The sequence below is a fragment of the Penicillium argentinense genome, assembly GCF_028826775.1.
Source record: "Penicillium argentinense strain IBT 30761 chromosome Unknown utg000009l_segment0_segment0, whole genome shotgun sequence".
Classification (NCBI taxonomy): Eukaryota; Fungi; Ascomycota; class Eurotiomycetes; order Eurotiales; family Aspergillaceae; genus Penicillium; species Penicillium argentinense.
Window position 1 is genome coordinate 1,279,472 of NW_026622668.1, and position 13,388 is coordinate 1,292,859.

Genomic DNA, 13,388 nt, shown 5'->3' on the forward strand with positions numbered 1-13,388 from the left:
ATGCCAGCTCATAGCTCACACCTTTACAGCCCCTCAATATTAGGTTTTTTTGCATTACTAAAGCACTCATACAAAAGCTTAGTTGACCAAAAAATACAGCTTGGTGTCAATCATATCAACAAGCATGATTTCCTCGCAGCATACCCACAAGCTCGCATTGACGCATTTAAATCGGATACAATCAAAAATAGCTTTAAAGCAGCTGGTTTAGTGCCAATAAACCCTGAATCAGTGCTTAATAAGCTCAATAATCAGCTTCGAACACCAACACCAGTACCTGAGCGACCTTCAAGCCAATCAAGCATTTACTACCCTACAACACCTATACATATTGCACAGCTCACAAAGCACACAATATCAGCCAAAACATTACTTAAATATCAATCAGAAAGTCCGCCAATGCCTACAAATCAAGTGGTTGACCAGGCATATAAAGCACTTGGGCAAGTAATAACAGAGCTACATTTTACCAAGCAAGAAAACAAAGGTTTTTGTGCTGAGCTAGAGGAAAAGAAGCAAAAGCGACATCAATCAAATAGACAATACCACATGATGGAGGATTATCAGGGCAGAAAGCTCATAAGCTCATACAAACCTCTGAGCCTATACCACAAGCATCAGCACTACTATCAGCACTACCAACGCAGCATATTCAAACTGATGTAGCACCATCACAACGACGCCTACCAAAATGTACAGGTGGAGAGATAGGGCAAAAGAGAAATGCATGTCCAATTAGAGATTGATCAATAAATATTGGCTTTATGGTTGATAAAATGTTGATAAAATGCACTATATAGTAGAAAGTAGTTGGGTGGGTGACTCACTCGGTGGTGAATTACGTTATAATCCTTTTTTTGTGCTTCACCTAGCGTAGAAGTACCATTCCTTTCACGCTACATATACACAAGCAACAGCGACAACAGTGCTTACTTTTAAAAAGAAACCAATTTGTAGGTTGCAAGTTAAGAAATGGCATGAAAAACTGAAAATTACAGGCTTGCGGTAGCTAGGAAGCTGTGATTGCATCTCAAGAGCCATCCACGGCTGAATTGGGCTTCTTGGCCATGATAACCGCCTGGCCAAACTGGGTGAAGACCCTGACTTCCGTCAACTCCAAGCCAGAGTGTTTCAGAAGCTCGCGATAATTGGCAGCGGACCGACCTACGGTATTTTTGAACGAATCGCGCGGCCAAATCTCCCGCGGGAGTCCACAAGTCCGGCTATGGGAGCTCGCTCCTGGTCTCCCACCTGTGCCCTTGCACGTAGTCAACGATCATCAGCACGCTATCGCGACCCATGGTGGAAGCCTGGGTGGCGAAAATGCGCACGCAGTCGTCGTCGGCCCAGTTGAGAAGGACGAACTGGATGAAATAGGCCCGGGCTCCTTTGACAGGCTGTTCAGTGAAGAAGTCGTATGTCTTGGTCTCCACGCCGGCCTCGTGTGCCTTTGTCGCCGCCTCGACAACGGCGACACGATCCTGCATAATTATCTTACCGCCGAGAATGTGTACCTTTTGCACCTCGATAGACTGCGAACCGTCGCCGCCACCGACATCGACAAAGACCACATCGTTCTCGTGCGCGTTGTGTGCGATTTCCTCATTAACGTTCACCACGTCAAGCCATTTCATCGTGTCTGCATGAACTGCGGCCATGTACCCGTTGAAGCTCGCGCGTTGCTTGGGACGTGATTCAAGCCAGTCGTAGAAGCTCTGCGTGGTGTTGTGGGTGACCTGGAACGCCGTCTTCTTCCCGCTTCCCTCAGGGCCATTGGGACCGCTAGTCAGGACCCGATGAAGTGAGCCATAAGCAGGTCCAACAATATCGTGCCAGCAAGTGAGGGTTGCGATGACCTTTGGGTCGACCATGTTGTAACTAAGATTTGTGGGGGTGTAGAAGCCTTGCTGAGGCTCGACGGCGGGAGCCCTGGTAGCAGTGGTAGTCCATGATGGCACTAATGAGGCTCCTGTCCAAACCGCTGGTCTTCATAAGGTCAGAAAGTGCCACGGGGTTGTTATCGTCACCGTTGGTCGAGGTGGACATCCCCTTTTTAGTTCATAAGCTTCCGCGGCTCTTCCGCTGTCAATGAGAAACCTGAAACTCATTAAAATGTTATGAAACATAGTGTAGACCTGCACACTTACTCAATCTATAGTCGGACGTACTTGTGATGAGGGTCTTTGACATCATTTGTCCGCTTATGCTTGTCACGAATGGCATCATCCGCTCGGTGTGTTTCAGGACAAAAACCAGTCTCTTTGCGCTGCGCACGGCGTCTTTCTCTTGCTAAGTCGCAACTCCGATGTGCGGCCCCCATACTGAGAAACGGAAAGCAAAAAAAATAACACAATGACTGCAAAAGGAACCAAAAATGGAACAGAAAGCGAACTGCTTCAGTTGCAAACTCCTCCGTAATTTCCGCCATGGGTCATCAAGCTTGGAAGGAGGGTATGCTGCATTTATACCTCTCAGATTGATGGCCATGAGAGCTATTTTCTAAGAAAAATCTGCATTGGCCACCAAAGGTAAAAGCCGTATATTTTCATTCGTCATCAGTTTTCCGAATAATAAAGACCAATTAGCTCAGAAAGAAGGTGGAGTGTTGAAAACATTGGTAGTCATTTAATGGATAAGTCATTAGGGCCCGACGCTAGCATCGCAAAATAAATTCGTGACGGGTAAATACTAATGTCACATGACTTGATTCTGTTTACTCATGCTACTCACTGTCTAGCCAGAGTGATCCTTGAGCCTGGCCGGAGTGATCCCTGGCCTGACCGAATTGTTCACTGAGCTGACTAGAGTGCTCACTGAGCGTCGCATGATATATTACTATGCACTCCGAAGTGATCTGTGAGCTGTCAACCTGTGCTGTGAATACTCAGTGAGCAAAACCATGAGTGCGCTCGTTAAAGCGGCGGCATCCCGATCAGGAAAGTCACGACAGTGGCCTAAAATCCGGTACGTACAGGAACATATAATCCATTTTGGGTGGGAAATGCAAAGAGAAGCCTATCTTGAACTCCCAAGCGAAGTGAAGTATCCCTACTCGCGCCTACGTAATTCATGGTTGTTATCAATACCAACGTCTGGCAGGGTAAGCGAAACGCCGCGGTGCATTAGCGCCGGCGGAGCAAGTCGGGCTGCGGGGGTTGTTCAAGTCGGTCGAGTGCGCAACAAGTGAGAGGAAAAGGCCAGGATCCGGTGGGCCGGACTATGCAATGTGCGAATGTGCAATCGAGCGGGAAGAGACAGTCAAGGTGTGCCTGGAACAAGTCGAAGCTGCGTGGGAATCACAGTGCAGTCGACCACATGACCAGAGCTCTATTCTCGACGCAGGGCCTCTCAACGCTGTAGACCACTCCGCACTCGACCTCATACCATTACAACATACTCCCCATGGTGAGTTTATTTATCTTTTTAAATTTTATCTGCCGTCTTAGTGTTTAACAATATCATGCTGACTCCGATGACAGGGATCAAGTGCCTTGGGATGGGACGGCTGCAAGCACTCGGGAAGCGACGACGAGAGATGCACGCAAGATCACAGAGGGACAGCTTGCCTTCTCCACCATAGCGTTTCGCCCAACACCACTCGTCGCTATGCAACTAGCACGTCCGAGTTCGTGTGCTGAAGTTCTCAGCGGAGCGCTCGTGCAGATCCGTCCTCCCATCACACTCGCTAGTGTGTGACGACCGGCAGCGCACCCTCACTGTCGGCCTCCCATTGGTGCCACAGGCATGCCGGGGTGCTGGTGCTGGCGCTTTGCCGCCGTCAAGCATTGGTCAGACGCATCTTTCAAAAACACTGCCAGGGCTCTCTGCATCCGTTGACGCTGCTGATTCGTGCCCCTCTCTGCGGCCCCGGCCATGGGCGACAGCAGTGTCGGTGGCCTGGGGTTTTCGAGCTCATATCTAACGCCCATCGCCCAGATCGCCCAAACTCGTGCGTTACTGAACTCTCTGCCTTTCGTGCAAAGCTATCAACCTCTGGCGATTTACATGCTAAGGACTGGGTATCTTAGCCAGCCGGCCTGGCCGAATCGCATTATACTTCATTAATCTTGCCATCACTTCTCCCGCGAAACGGCTGTCTTGGAACAGAAGCGCTTCGGCGGTAGGTGATCGCGCCCGCTCGTCACTGCCACCATGCAGTTCTTCTTCCCCAGGCAGCATCGGCACTACAAGTTGACGTACTGGTTGATGGCCGTTGAATTCCCATTTACCATCGTCGTCTTGACTCTTACGGGTATCGCCTCACACAACCTCTACCGGTCATTGCTATGGCAGGATGGTGCCGACAATGGCTTTAATAGCGCCCCAGATGAGGCACTCTATGCAGCTGCCAATCACCGTCCCTACAAGGCCCCTATTGTCTGGTCAGATTTGTATGTATTCCTTGGCTTCGTCGACCAACGTATAAAAAACGAGCGGATAACTAAACCAATGGCGGGAAATAGCATCACCAACTACAACCTGGTCCTTGGTGTTTTGAGCACATTCTTCTTGATCGTCAAGCTGCCTCTCCATGCGATGCATCTGTTCCATCCTCCGATCGCAGCGACAATTCACGGATCTCTTGTGGCACTCTACATTGTCGCGGCCCGTTATCAAGCAGGCAGTGATATGTCCGACCCGCAACATCCCCAGCCTGGGCCGCCATGGTATATTACAAAAAGCTGCAGTGTTGCTGCTCAACCGTCAAATATTGGATACTGTGCTCAAGCCAAGTCGCTTTTCGCAATCACCGTTATTGTGATGTACGTTGAACCAACCCCCGAAGCATAGATAGCAAGGCTAACCCACGCAGCGTGATCTATGTGGCGGAATTCGGAATCAGCGTCCACTCCTGCTTCATCACCCAAGAAGAAAAGGAGCAAGTTCTGGAAGCAAGAGAGGAGAAACGTATCGAGAAGGAATTCGAGGAAGAAATCCTCAAATCACCCAGCATGATTCCCATGTCGGCTGCTGGAATGGTCCCTCGAACCCCCGGATTTCCTCCAATGGTCGCTTCGCCCGCCGTGAGGCACGGAGCTCCAATCTCGCCATTCACGCCCCGCCATCTGGCATTCAACCGTCTCGGAAGTGGTAGCACCTCATCCGATCTCCCACTAAGAGATAACTCGAGCATGCCTACACCCCAGATACCTTGTCAGCCGCAAACGACAGAGGCGCAGACGCCACCTGCCCAGCCTATGTATTTCCCGCCACCTCCAAAGAAGGCAATGAAGAACTGAGCTTTCTTCTCGTGCATGCGTTCTAAACCTGATTTTTCTATGATACCATCCTTTGTTGTTCATACATATTCCCCTCATTTTCAAAATTGTCTGGTGATAGCAACCAGATTTTTCATCCTTCTCCCGAGTACCTCTTCTAGTGGGACTGGGCCCATCTTTGATGGCCTTTGAAGCATCAATATACAAACAGCAGTACATATCATCTGATGGCGTGCGAGTATGAAACATTCCAGACCCCCGGGGGCCTGGAGACTGTCATCTTAATCTTTCTACATTGAATCATTCATCATGAAATACAAAAAAGCTAACTTTAGTGTTCCTATTTCGTATGCTGATAAATCATGTGCAAAACAACAAATAGACTTCAGAAAACACCCAAATAGAATGCACACCACATCCCAAGCAGATTCGAAATACAAAACGATCATGACTTCGTTGAGATACTGTACCGAGTGTCAAGCACGAAGCCGCTGTGGTTCCAGTGCTATCAACACTGCAATGATTTGGTCCACCAAGGGGTTAATACTTAAAAGGGGTGCCAGGTGATGATGAGAAAGCCGAGATTGGTATCCGGACAAAAGTCGCCAAACCAAGGAGAGGAAGAGAAAGAAAAAAGAAACCCCAATCGCCTTAGAAACTTGACAGGAAGACTTAGGTGGACTCTTGCCGTTTCTTCTCCTTTTTGGACCAGCGTACTGCAATGTGTTTTTTTTAGCCTATGGCGACTCCTGAGAAAGTACAAACTTTTGAACTTACAGCCGCAGGCATTACAGAGAGTTTTAGGTCCATTGGGGCCCTTTCTCCATTCAGGAGAGTCGGCTGTGCCACAATCACCACAGACGTGTTGGTCCTTCAGCCTCTTTCGTCGGTCACCCTCTTGGGCGTTGCGTGCTTGATCTGCTGCAGTAGTGATATCGATATCGCAGTGAACCAATCTGCCTGGGTTGACGCCAGTACTGAGACCCTGTGATCTTTCTCCATCGCCATAGTAGAGGCCGGTCATGACTTCAATACCATCAATATGGGACAGGTTTTCGGCACGCGGAGCATTATTCGCAAAGTAATCAAGAGAGGGGTTTTCGTCAGACGAGTCCGAGTTTGGAGCTACGGTCTCGGTAGACTCCTGGTCGCTCAAGACCACCTGTCGTGCAGTAGTAGATGGATTCTCGCCCCAAGGCTTACCCACTTCCACCCTGTTATAAGACATGCGCGACATGTTTGCCTCCTCCTCTTCCTCCTGTTTCAGTTTGGTGATTTGCTGTACCAGACGCGCGTTTTCAATTTTGTGTTCAAGGAAGGAGTCGAGAAGTTGTGAATTTTTGAGCGGATAGGGCCGACACGTGAGGAAGAATCCCATGCAACGATCCTGGCTAGCTCCGCTACTTTCCTGGGAAGGATTTGGATTGGCGATATGGGGATGCCCATAGATTTCTAGCAAGCAGTATGTGTTGTTGGCTTTTTGGAATCGCACATGAGTTCGGAACGGCTGGTTGCACTCGACCGACTCGACCATGTCACGCAAGAATATATGCTTGTCGCCTTGATGTATGTATTGGGTAAGGAAGCTGCCCTCGAACTGGTTCGCTGCGCGACCGGTGATCTGTTTGGCGGATGGCGACGCATAGTTGATGCGGCCCTTAGCGTTGAGAAGGACGAGCATGTCCTTCATTTCCTCCAACACTCGCTGGATCCACCCCGGATCATTCTGGGTACTGTATCCTTCTTGCTGTGGTCCCTGCATCCCATAGTGTCTGTATGACCCGACCATATTCTGTTGGTTCACCAGGTAACCCTGGTTCCCCGCGTTGGAGCCAGTCCGCGACTGTGGGGCGGGCAAGGACATGTTGTTGTAGGGCTGTTGTTGGCTTAATGCTATATCAAGAGGACTTTGATCGGGAAGCGAGTAGGAAGTAAGGTCGGAAGTTACCGCCGTGGTGAGTTTGGAGTCGCTAGGCGCCTTGGGAGTTCAGGGATCACCAGAGATTGACGGGCTCATTCCCGAGGAGGTGTCTGGAAACACAACCGGTATAGTTTAGTGGTGGAATTGATCATTCTCAGCCGGGTGGGACGGAACGCGAAATCCGTAGTGTCAGATCTCCCAGCGATTCGACCTCTTGCCAGTGCATCTTAGACAGATGGCCTGGACTCGTGAGGGAAAAGCGAGAAAACAGGAAATATGAGCCGGCCGCTCAGGTTGACAGGCGCTCGCCGATCCTGTGGGGTCATCCTGCTGAAGTAATACACTAGGCCCGGCACGTGACTTCGTGTCGCGCCAGCGCGACCGCCGCTGAGTGGGGAAGCTCGATGCATCACAAATTCACGAGCGACCCGAGCACTCTGTCAGCACGGCGACGGCACAGGGCATACGCAGAGCGAAGACGCGGGTGAAAAAGATACGACCACCGCTGCTCTTGAACAGAATTCCGAAACGCCAACCTCCGTGGGCGTCCCAAAATGTGAGCGCGGATCATTCCCCGCGGACTTGGCCTATGCTAACGACATGACAGGTGTAAGTGTGACCAACCAGCAGGCATTCAGACCGACTCTGATCAGGAACATTACGACATATAGCGAAGATAGACAAACTCTCGATTTTGGGGTATGTACTTGTCCTGGCTACTCTGCCATGGATGTGATAATGTACTAACAATGTGATTACCATGTGCTAACCAGCTTGTTTCACCTTAAGGGTTCGGTCCTTCGATAACACGCGCAGCGAGACCATACAGTTTCATACTCCTTTAACTCTGATCGTCGGATATAACGGTTCTGGGAAAACGGTACGAACCCGAGTCAGAGCATTCAAGTTGTTGGGTGACAGAGGCAAGCGTTAACATCATTTAGACCATCATCGAATGTCTGAAATATGCCACCACTGGTGACCTTCCTCCGAACAGCAAAGGCGGCGCCTTTATCCATGACCCTAAATTATGTGGCGAAAAGGAAGTTCTTGCCCAGGTGAAGCTCTCTTTCAATGGCACCTCCGGCGCAAAGATGGTTGCTACACGTAGTTTGCAGCTTACGGTCAAGAAAACCACGAGGCAACAAAAGACACTGGAAGGACAATTGGTGATGGTGAAGAATGGCGAGCGTGCATCCATTTCTTCACGGGTGGCAGAGCTGGACCAAATAATGCCTCAGTACCTGGGTGTTTCCAAGGCAGTCTTGGATTCGGTCATTTTTTGTCACCAGGACGAGAGCTTGTGGCCGATGAGTGAGCCGTCCGTACTCAAAAAAAGGTTCGACGAGATTTTTGAAGCCATGAAGTATACCAAGGCCATCGACAACATCAAAGCATTGCGAAAGAAGCAAAATGAGGAGCTGGCCAAGTTCAAAATTATGGAACAGCATGCCAAAGAAGACAAAGACAAGGCCGATCGAGCAGAAAAGCGATCAGTCAAGCTGCAAGATGAAATCGAGGCTCTGCGAGAGGAGACTCATCAAATGTCCAAAGAGATGCGCCGGGTTGCCGATCTAGCTGACAAGGCCTGGAAGGAATCCGAAAGCTACGCCCAGATCCTTGGTGCGCTAGAAGGAAAACGAATCGAAGCCAAGAGTATCGAAACGACGATTGAGAACCTAAAACATCACCTCGTCGAGCTTGATGACTCCGATGAATGGCTTGAGTCCACATTGGAGCAATTCGAGACCAAGCAGATCGAGTACCAGCAACAGGAAGAAGTCCAAAAAGAGACCTACATGGACCTCAAAGAACGGATCGAGCAAACCAGGCACCGGTTGGGCTTGAAACAGGCCGAAAATGGCAAGTTTGAAAACGACAAGGCCAATTTCGAGCGACAGCTGCAAAGGCGCCAGAATATGATCACCGATATCGCCCGTGGGAATAATCTTCGTGGTGTTGATGGCAACATGGACCAAGCTGATGTCGATGCATTCATGCAAAGGATCCGTCGTTTCCTGCGGGATCAAAATCAGGCTCTTGAACGTGTCAAGCGAGAGGCTCAAAAAGAGCTTCGCGAAGTTCAAGAAACACTCAATGAGATTGGACAGAGGAAATCCGCCCTCCAGGAAAGCAAGAACGCCGCGAAGAGACAAATCGCAGCAAATGACTGCGAGTCGGCAGCATATCAGAGAAAGCTCAATGAAATCGATGTCGACGAGGGAATCCAGTCCTCTCTAGAGGCCAAAATCGAGGACATCACCTCGAGCCTTGAGCATGCCAAAGAACGGGCGCAGAATTCATCCTGGGATACGAAAATTCAAGACATCAATGCTCAGATCCAGCGCCTCGAAGACGATAGTCTTAAATTGAATAGCGAGCTTATAGAATCTTCGAAGAAAGCAAAGGAACTGGCGCAGCTGGAATATCTCAAAAAGGATGCGAAGGAAAAAGAACGAAGCCTGCAGACAATGAGGGGAGCCCATGGAGACCGTCTTGCGAAATGTGTTGGCTCAGATTGGCAACCCCAAACGCTAGAGCACGACTTCCAGCATGTGCTTGATGTTGAAACGAAGGGCTTGACCGACGCGGAACGTGGGCGCGATGGTGTGAGCCGGGAGCTAGAACAGGTCGAGTTCAGGCTGAAAAATGCCAAGAAGAGCCTGAAACAACGCAAGAAGGAACTTGATGAATGTGTCAAAGAGATTCGCGAGGCGATCGAAGCAGAGCCCTCGGAATATCCAGATACTGTCAAGGAACGACAAGCACAATATGATCTCGCTCGCAAGGATGCGGATCAATTCGCCGGTATGGGTGAATACCTCAACAGATGCCTCGAGGCAGCTAGACAGGTCAAGATGTGCCGCACTTGCCAGCGCCCATTCAAGAGCGAAGCTGAGCTCCAGAACTTTACCAAGAAAATGGAGGCACTAGTCAAGAAGGCCGGTATAGACGCCGAAGACGAGTCACTGAAATGTCTAGAGGAGGCGCTCAAAACTGCACGGGAAGCCAGTGCAGCGTACGATTCATGGATTCGTCTCAAGGAGACCGATATCCCGGAATTAGAAAAGGAGGAGGAGGAATGCGAATCGCAGCGAGATCAGCTACTTGATAGGCTCGAAGCCCACGATCGAACAGTCAGCGAGAAATCAGAAAGCAAGCGAGATGTCGAAGCATTGTCCAAGACAGTCAGCACAATCGTAAAATATGATGCTGAAATCAAATCCAGCATGTCCAATATCGAGGAGCTTTCGACAAAACAACAAGGTGTCTCTACAGGTCGCTCTTCGGATGATATCCAAGATGAACTCAAGAGTGCCAATGACAAATCCCGCGAGCTGAAAAAGGCGCTCGCAAAACTCACCAGTGACAAGGAGCAGACACAAGCTGAAATGAACAAGCTGGAGCTCCAACTCAGGGATGTGAGAGATAGCCTCAACAATGCCAAATTTCAACTGGAGAAGAAGGCCGATCTGCTCGTCCGGATGGAGGGATACAAAAAACTCAATTCTCAACAGCGAGAGATCATCGACCAGGCAGATAAGGATATCGAAAGTCTGTCGCCAGAACTGCTGCAGGCTCAAACCCGCTACGAAGATATTAGCCAACGAGCTGACGCACGCGAACGAGGTTTGCAGCATGAGATCAACCGTGTTTCGGAAAGTATTCACCAACTCGATCTTGCGAATGATGACATCAATTCGTATAATGAACGAGGTGGTCCAACTCAACTCGAGCAGAGCAAGCGAGAGCTTGTCCAGATTGAAGAAGAGATCAGCAAGCTTGAGGCTGAGCAAAATGAGATCACACGCGAGATAAACAAGATTTCTGCCCAATTGAAGGATAGCGAGAACACGAAACGCCAGTACTCGGATAATCTTACTTACCGCAAGGCGAATCGGTCTTTGCGCAAGGTCTTAGCCGAGGTCAAGCAACTTGAGGAACAAAATGCTGAAGTCGACCGCAGTCGCTTCAAACAGGAGTCGGAGCGTTGGACCCGCGAACATAATGCACTTGCTGCCAAACAGGCCAGCAAGATGGGCGAAATGAAGTCTAAGGATGACCAATTGATGCAACTTCTGGCAGACTGGAATACAGATTACAAAGATGCGGCTTCCAAATACAAAGAATCTCATATCAAGGTGGAAACCACAAAGGCTGCAGTGGAAGATCTCGCCCGCTATGGAGGAGCCCTTGACAAGGCAATCATGCGATACCATGGCTTGAAGATGGAGGAAATCAATTCAATTATCGGGGAACTCTGGCAAAAGACGTACCGCGGAACTGATGTCGACACGATCCTCATTCGATCTGACAACGAGAACGCCAAAGGCAATCGCTCATACAATTACCGCGTTTGCATGGTCAAATCGGGTGCAGAAATGGACATGCGAGGACGTTGCAGCGCTGGTCAGAAAGTACTGGCCAGTATCATCATTCGCCTTGCGTTAGCGGAATGCTTCGGTGTCAACTGTGGTTTGATCGCTCTTGACGAACCTACCACGAATTTGGATCGTGATAACATTCGATCGCTTGCCGAGTCGCTGCATGACATCATTCGCGCTCGCCAGCAGCAGTCTAACTTCCAGTTGATCGTCATTACCCACGACGAGGAATTTTTGCGCCATATGCAATGCGGAGATTTCAGTGACTACTATTATCGTGTGTCTCGGAACGAAAGACAAAAGTCGATCATTGAGAGACAGTCGATTGCAGAGGTATGTTTATCATATTGCTGGATCTTTTAGCTTTGTGTGCTTCTGCTAACGTGTTTCAAAGGTCATGTAAATTCCAGAACGAACGCGGGAGTTTAAGAAACATGATTATCATGGAGACGTATTCATATCTAGGCGTTGGTGGCGAGGTTGACAGCAATTTACTTTGATTGGATTTACAGTTTTATACATACAGTTTTATTGTAGAGGGACTGCCTTGCTGGCGCATTCATCGAGTTGCTTGTACCATGAATCGTGGCTAGCAGACACTCAGTCAAAACATCTTATCCAAATCGGTGGCCCGAGAACACAGTAGTCAAATGGATGTGATTCGTAAGGTAAACTATTCATTGCCGGCCGGCATATCCATATCAGCCTCCTCTTCATCTAGCAGTGGTACAAAACGGAAGTCCACAAAGCATACTGGGCCGGCAGGAGCTTTGACACCCGCCCCAACAGGCCTCCCGGCGGCATTGTTACCATCCAATTCGATCATAAACTGCAAACTGAGCACCCCTTGTCGATCACCTCGAATGCTGACTTTGTTTGCAACGGACATGGCGCGGGCTGCCTTTTTGATGAGAGCGAAGCGAAAGCTCTGCTTGATTCGCTCACCCATCGAAGCTGGCGGTGCCACAAGAAAAGTTTCAGTGACAGTTGGTGCTAGCTTTGCCCTCGTTGCCCGTACCCGCGATGATCCATCGTCGGCTAGAACCTTGTGAGACTGCGATTGTTGACCAGCATGGCTTGCACCACCAACAATCTCATTGTGTTGGTCAACAGAGAACTCCACAGTCGATTCGCTAAACGGACCACCGGCGCCGGCGAGTGCAAAATATGGTTCTCGTGTAGCGCACGCAGACATCTTGAGGATTGTTGGGGCCGATGAGTCCAGTTCGGCGATGGCATTATGAAGCCAGGCTGAGCGCATGATGATCTTCATGATGATGGCGTCACGCTGAAGGGGTATGTCGGTTTCGTTATCCTCCGGCTCATAGGTCACAAGCTCGCAGGTAGTTTTGACACCTGCTTCGGTGATGGCAATGCTTAATGGAGCTCCATGCTGTGCGTATTGCAAGGTGCAAGAGCGATCCATAAGCAAAGCAGGTGCGCTAAATGCGCTTGACGCCGGGTTAGTTTGCGGGAAACTAGTATCTCGGATGCCATTGGGCTCATTGAGGTCGTTGATACCAAAGATTTTCAATGTTTCGAGGAGAGCGGAAAGCGAAACAACGAAATGAGGATATGCAACTCCATTTGAGGAATCGTCACTCTCATTTGATTCCACGTCCTTTGGGTCGGTCGATTGGGTGAAGGAATAGCTGTTAAAAAGATTTTTGTCAAGAAAAGCCAAGCCTTGGATAACGCGACCTTCCTCTACTGAGAATCGAAGGCCGTCGGGGGTGATTTGCACAGTCGCTCTAGAGGCGAAGCCAATGCAGGAGAGCAGGGTGTAAAGGTGATGGGCGTTATTGGAGACGCAAGTGAATAGTGGCTCCATCTTTAGGCGAAGTTGCTAGCTTGTAGCTTGAA

General features: G+C 49.6%; 5 protein-coding genes across 5 annotated transcripts; 2 read left to right on the forward strand and 3 right to left on the reverse strand.

Moving 5' to 3' along the window:
- Positions 1-1,223: 1,223 nt before the first annotated feature.
- On the reverse strand, positions 1,224-1,871 carry N7532_008079 (uncharacterized protein; the record flags this gene model as incomplete). Its single annotated transcript, XM_056620571.1, has 1 exon — positions 1,224-1,871. One exon carries the CDS (start codon positions 1,869-1,871, stop codon positions 1,224-1,226), a length of 648 nt encoding a protein of 215 aa, XP_056471377.1.
- Positions 1,872-4,152: 2,281 nt separating this feature from the next.
- N7532_008080 (uncharacterized protein) lies at positions 4,153-5,240 on the forward strand (the record flags this gene model as incomplete). Its single annotated transcript, XM_056620572.1, has 3 exons — positions 4,153-4,391; positions 4,464-4,763; positions 4,814-5,240. The coding sequence occupies 3 exons, from the start codon at positions 4,153-4,155 to the stop codon at positions 5,238-5,240; spliced, it is 966 nt and encodes a 321-aa protein (XP_056471378.1).
- Positions 5,241-5,891: 651 nt separating this feature from the next.
- On the reverse strand, positions 5,892-7,083 carry N7532_008081 (GATA transcription factor LreB; the record flags this gene model as incomplete). The annotated part of the gene is made up of 2 exons (XM_056620573.1): positions 5,892-5,935; positions 5,997-7,083. The coding sequence occupies 2 exons, from the start codon at positions 7,081-7,083 to the stop codon at positions 5,892-5,894; spliced, it is 1,131 nt and encodes a 376-aa protein (XP_056471379.1).
- A 657-nt stretch (positions 7,084-7,740) lies between these two features.
- Positions 7,741-11,928, forward strand: N7532_008082 (MRX complex DNA-binding subunit; the record flags this gene model as incomplete). Its single annotated transcript, XM_056620574.1, has 3 exons — positions 7,741-7,749; positions 8,085-11,858; positions 11,920-11,928. The coding sequence occupies 3 exons, from the start codon at positions 7,741-7,743 to the stop codon at positions 11,926-11,928; spliced, it is 3,792 nt and encodes a 1,263-aa protein (XP_056471380.1).
- A 270-nt stretch (positions 11,929-12,198) lies between these two features.
- Positions 12,199-13,356, reverse strand: N7532_008083 (putative DNA repair protein Rad1; the record flags this gene model as incomplete). Its single annotated transcript, XM_056620575.1, has 1 exon — positions 12,199-13,356. The coding sequence occupies one exon, from the start codon at positions 13,354-13,356 to the stop codon at positions 12,199-12,201; it is 1,158 nt and encodes a 385-aa protein (XP_056471381.1).
- Between the last annotated feature and the right edge of the window lie 32 nt (positions 13,357-13,388).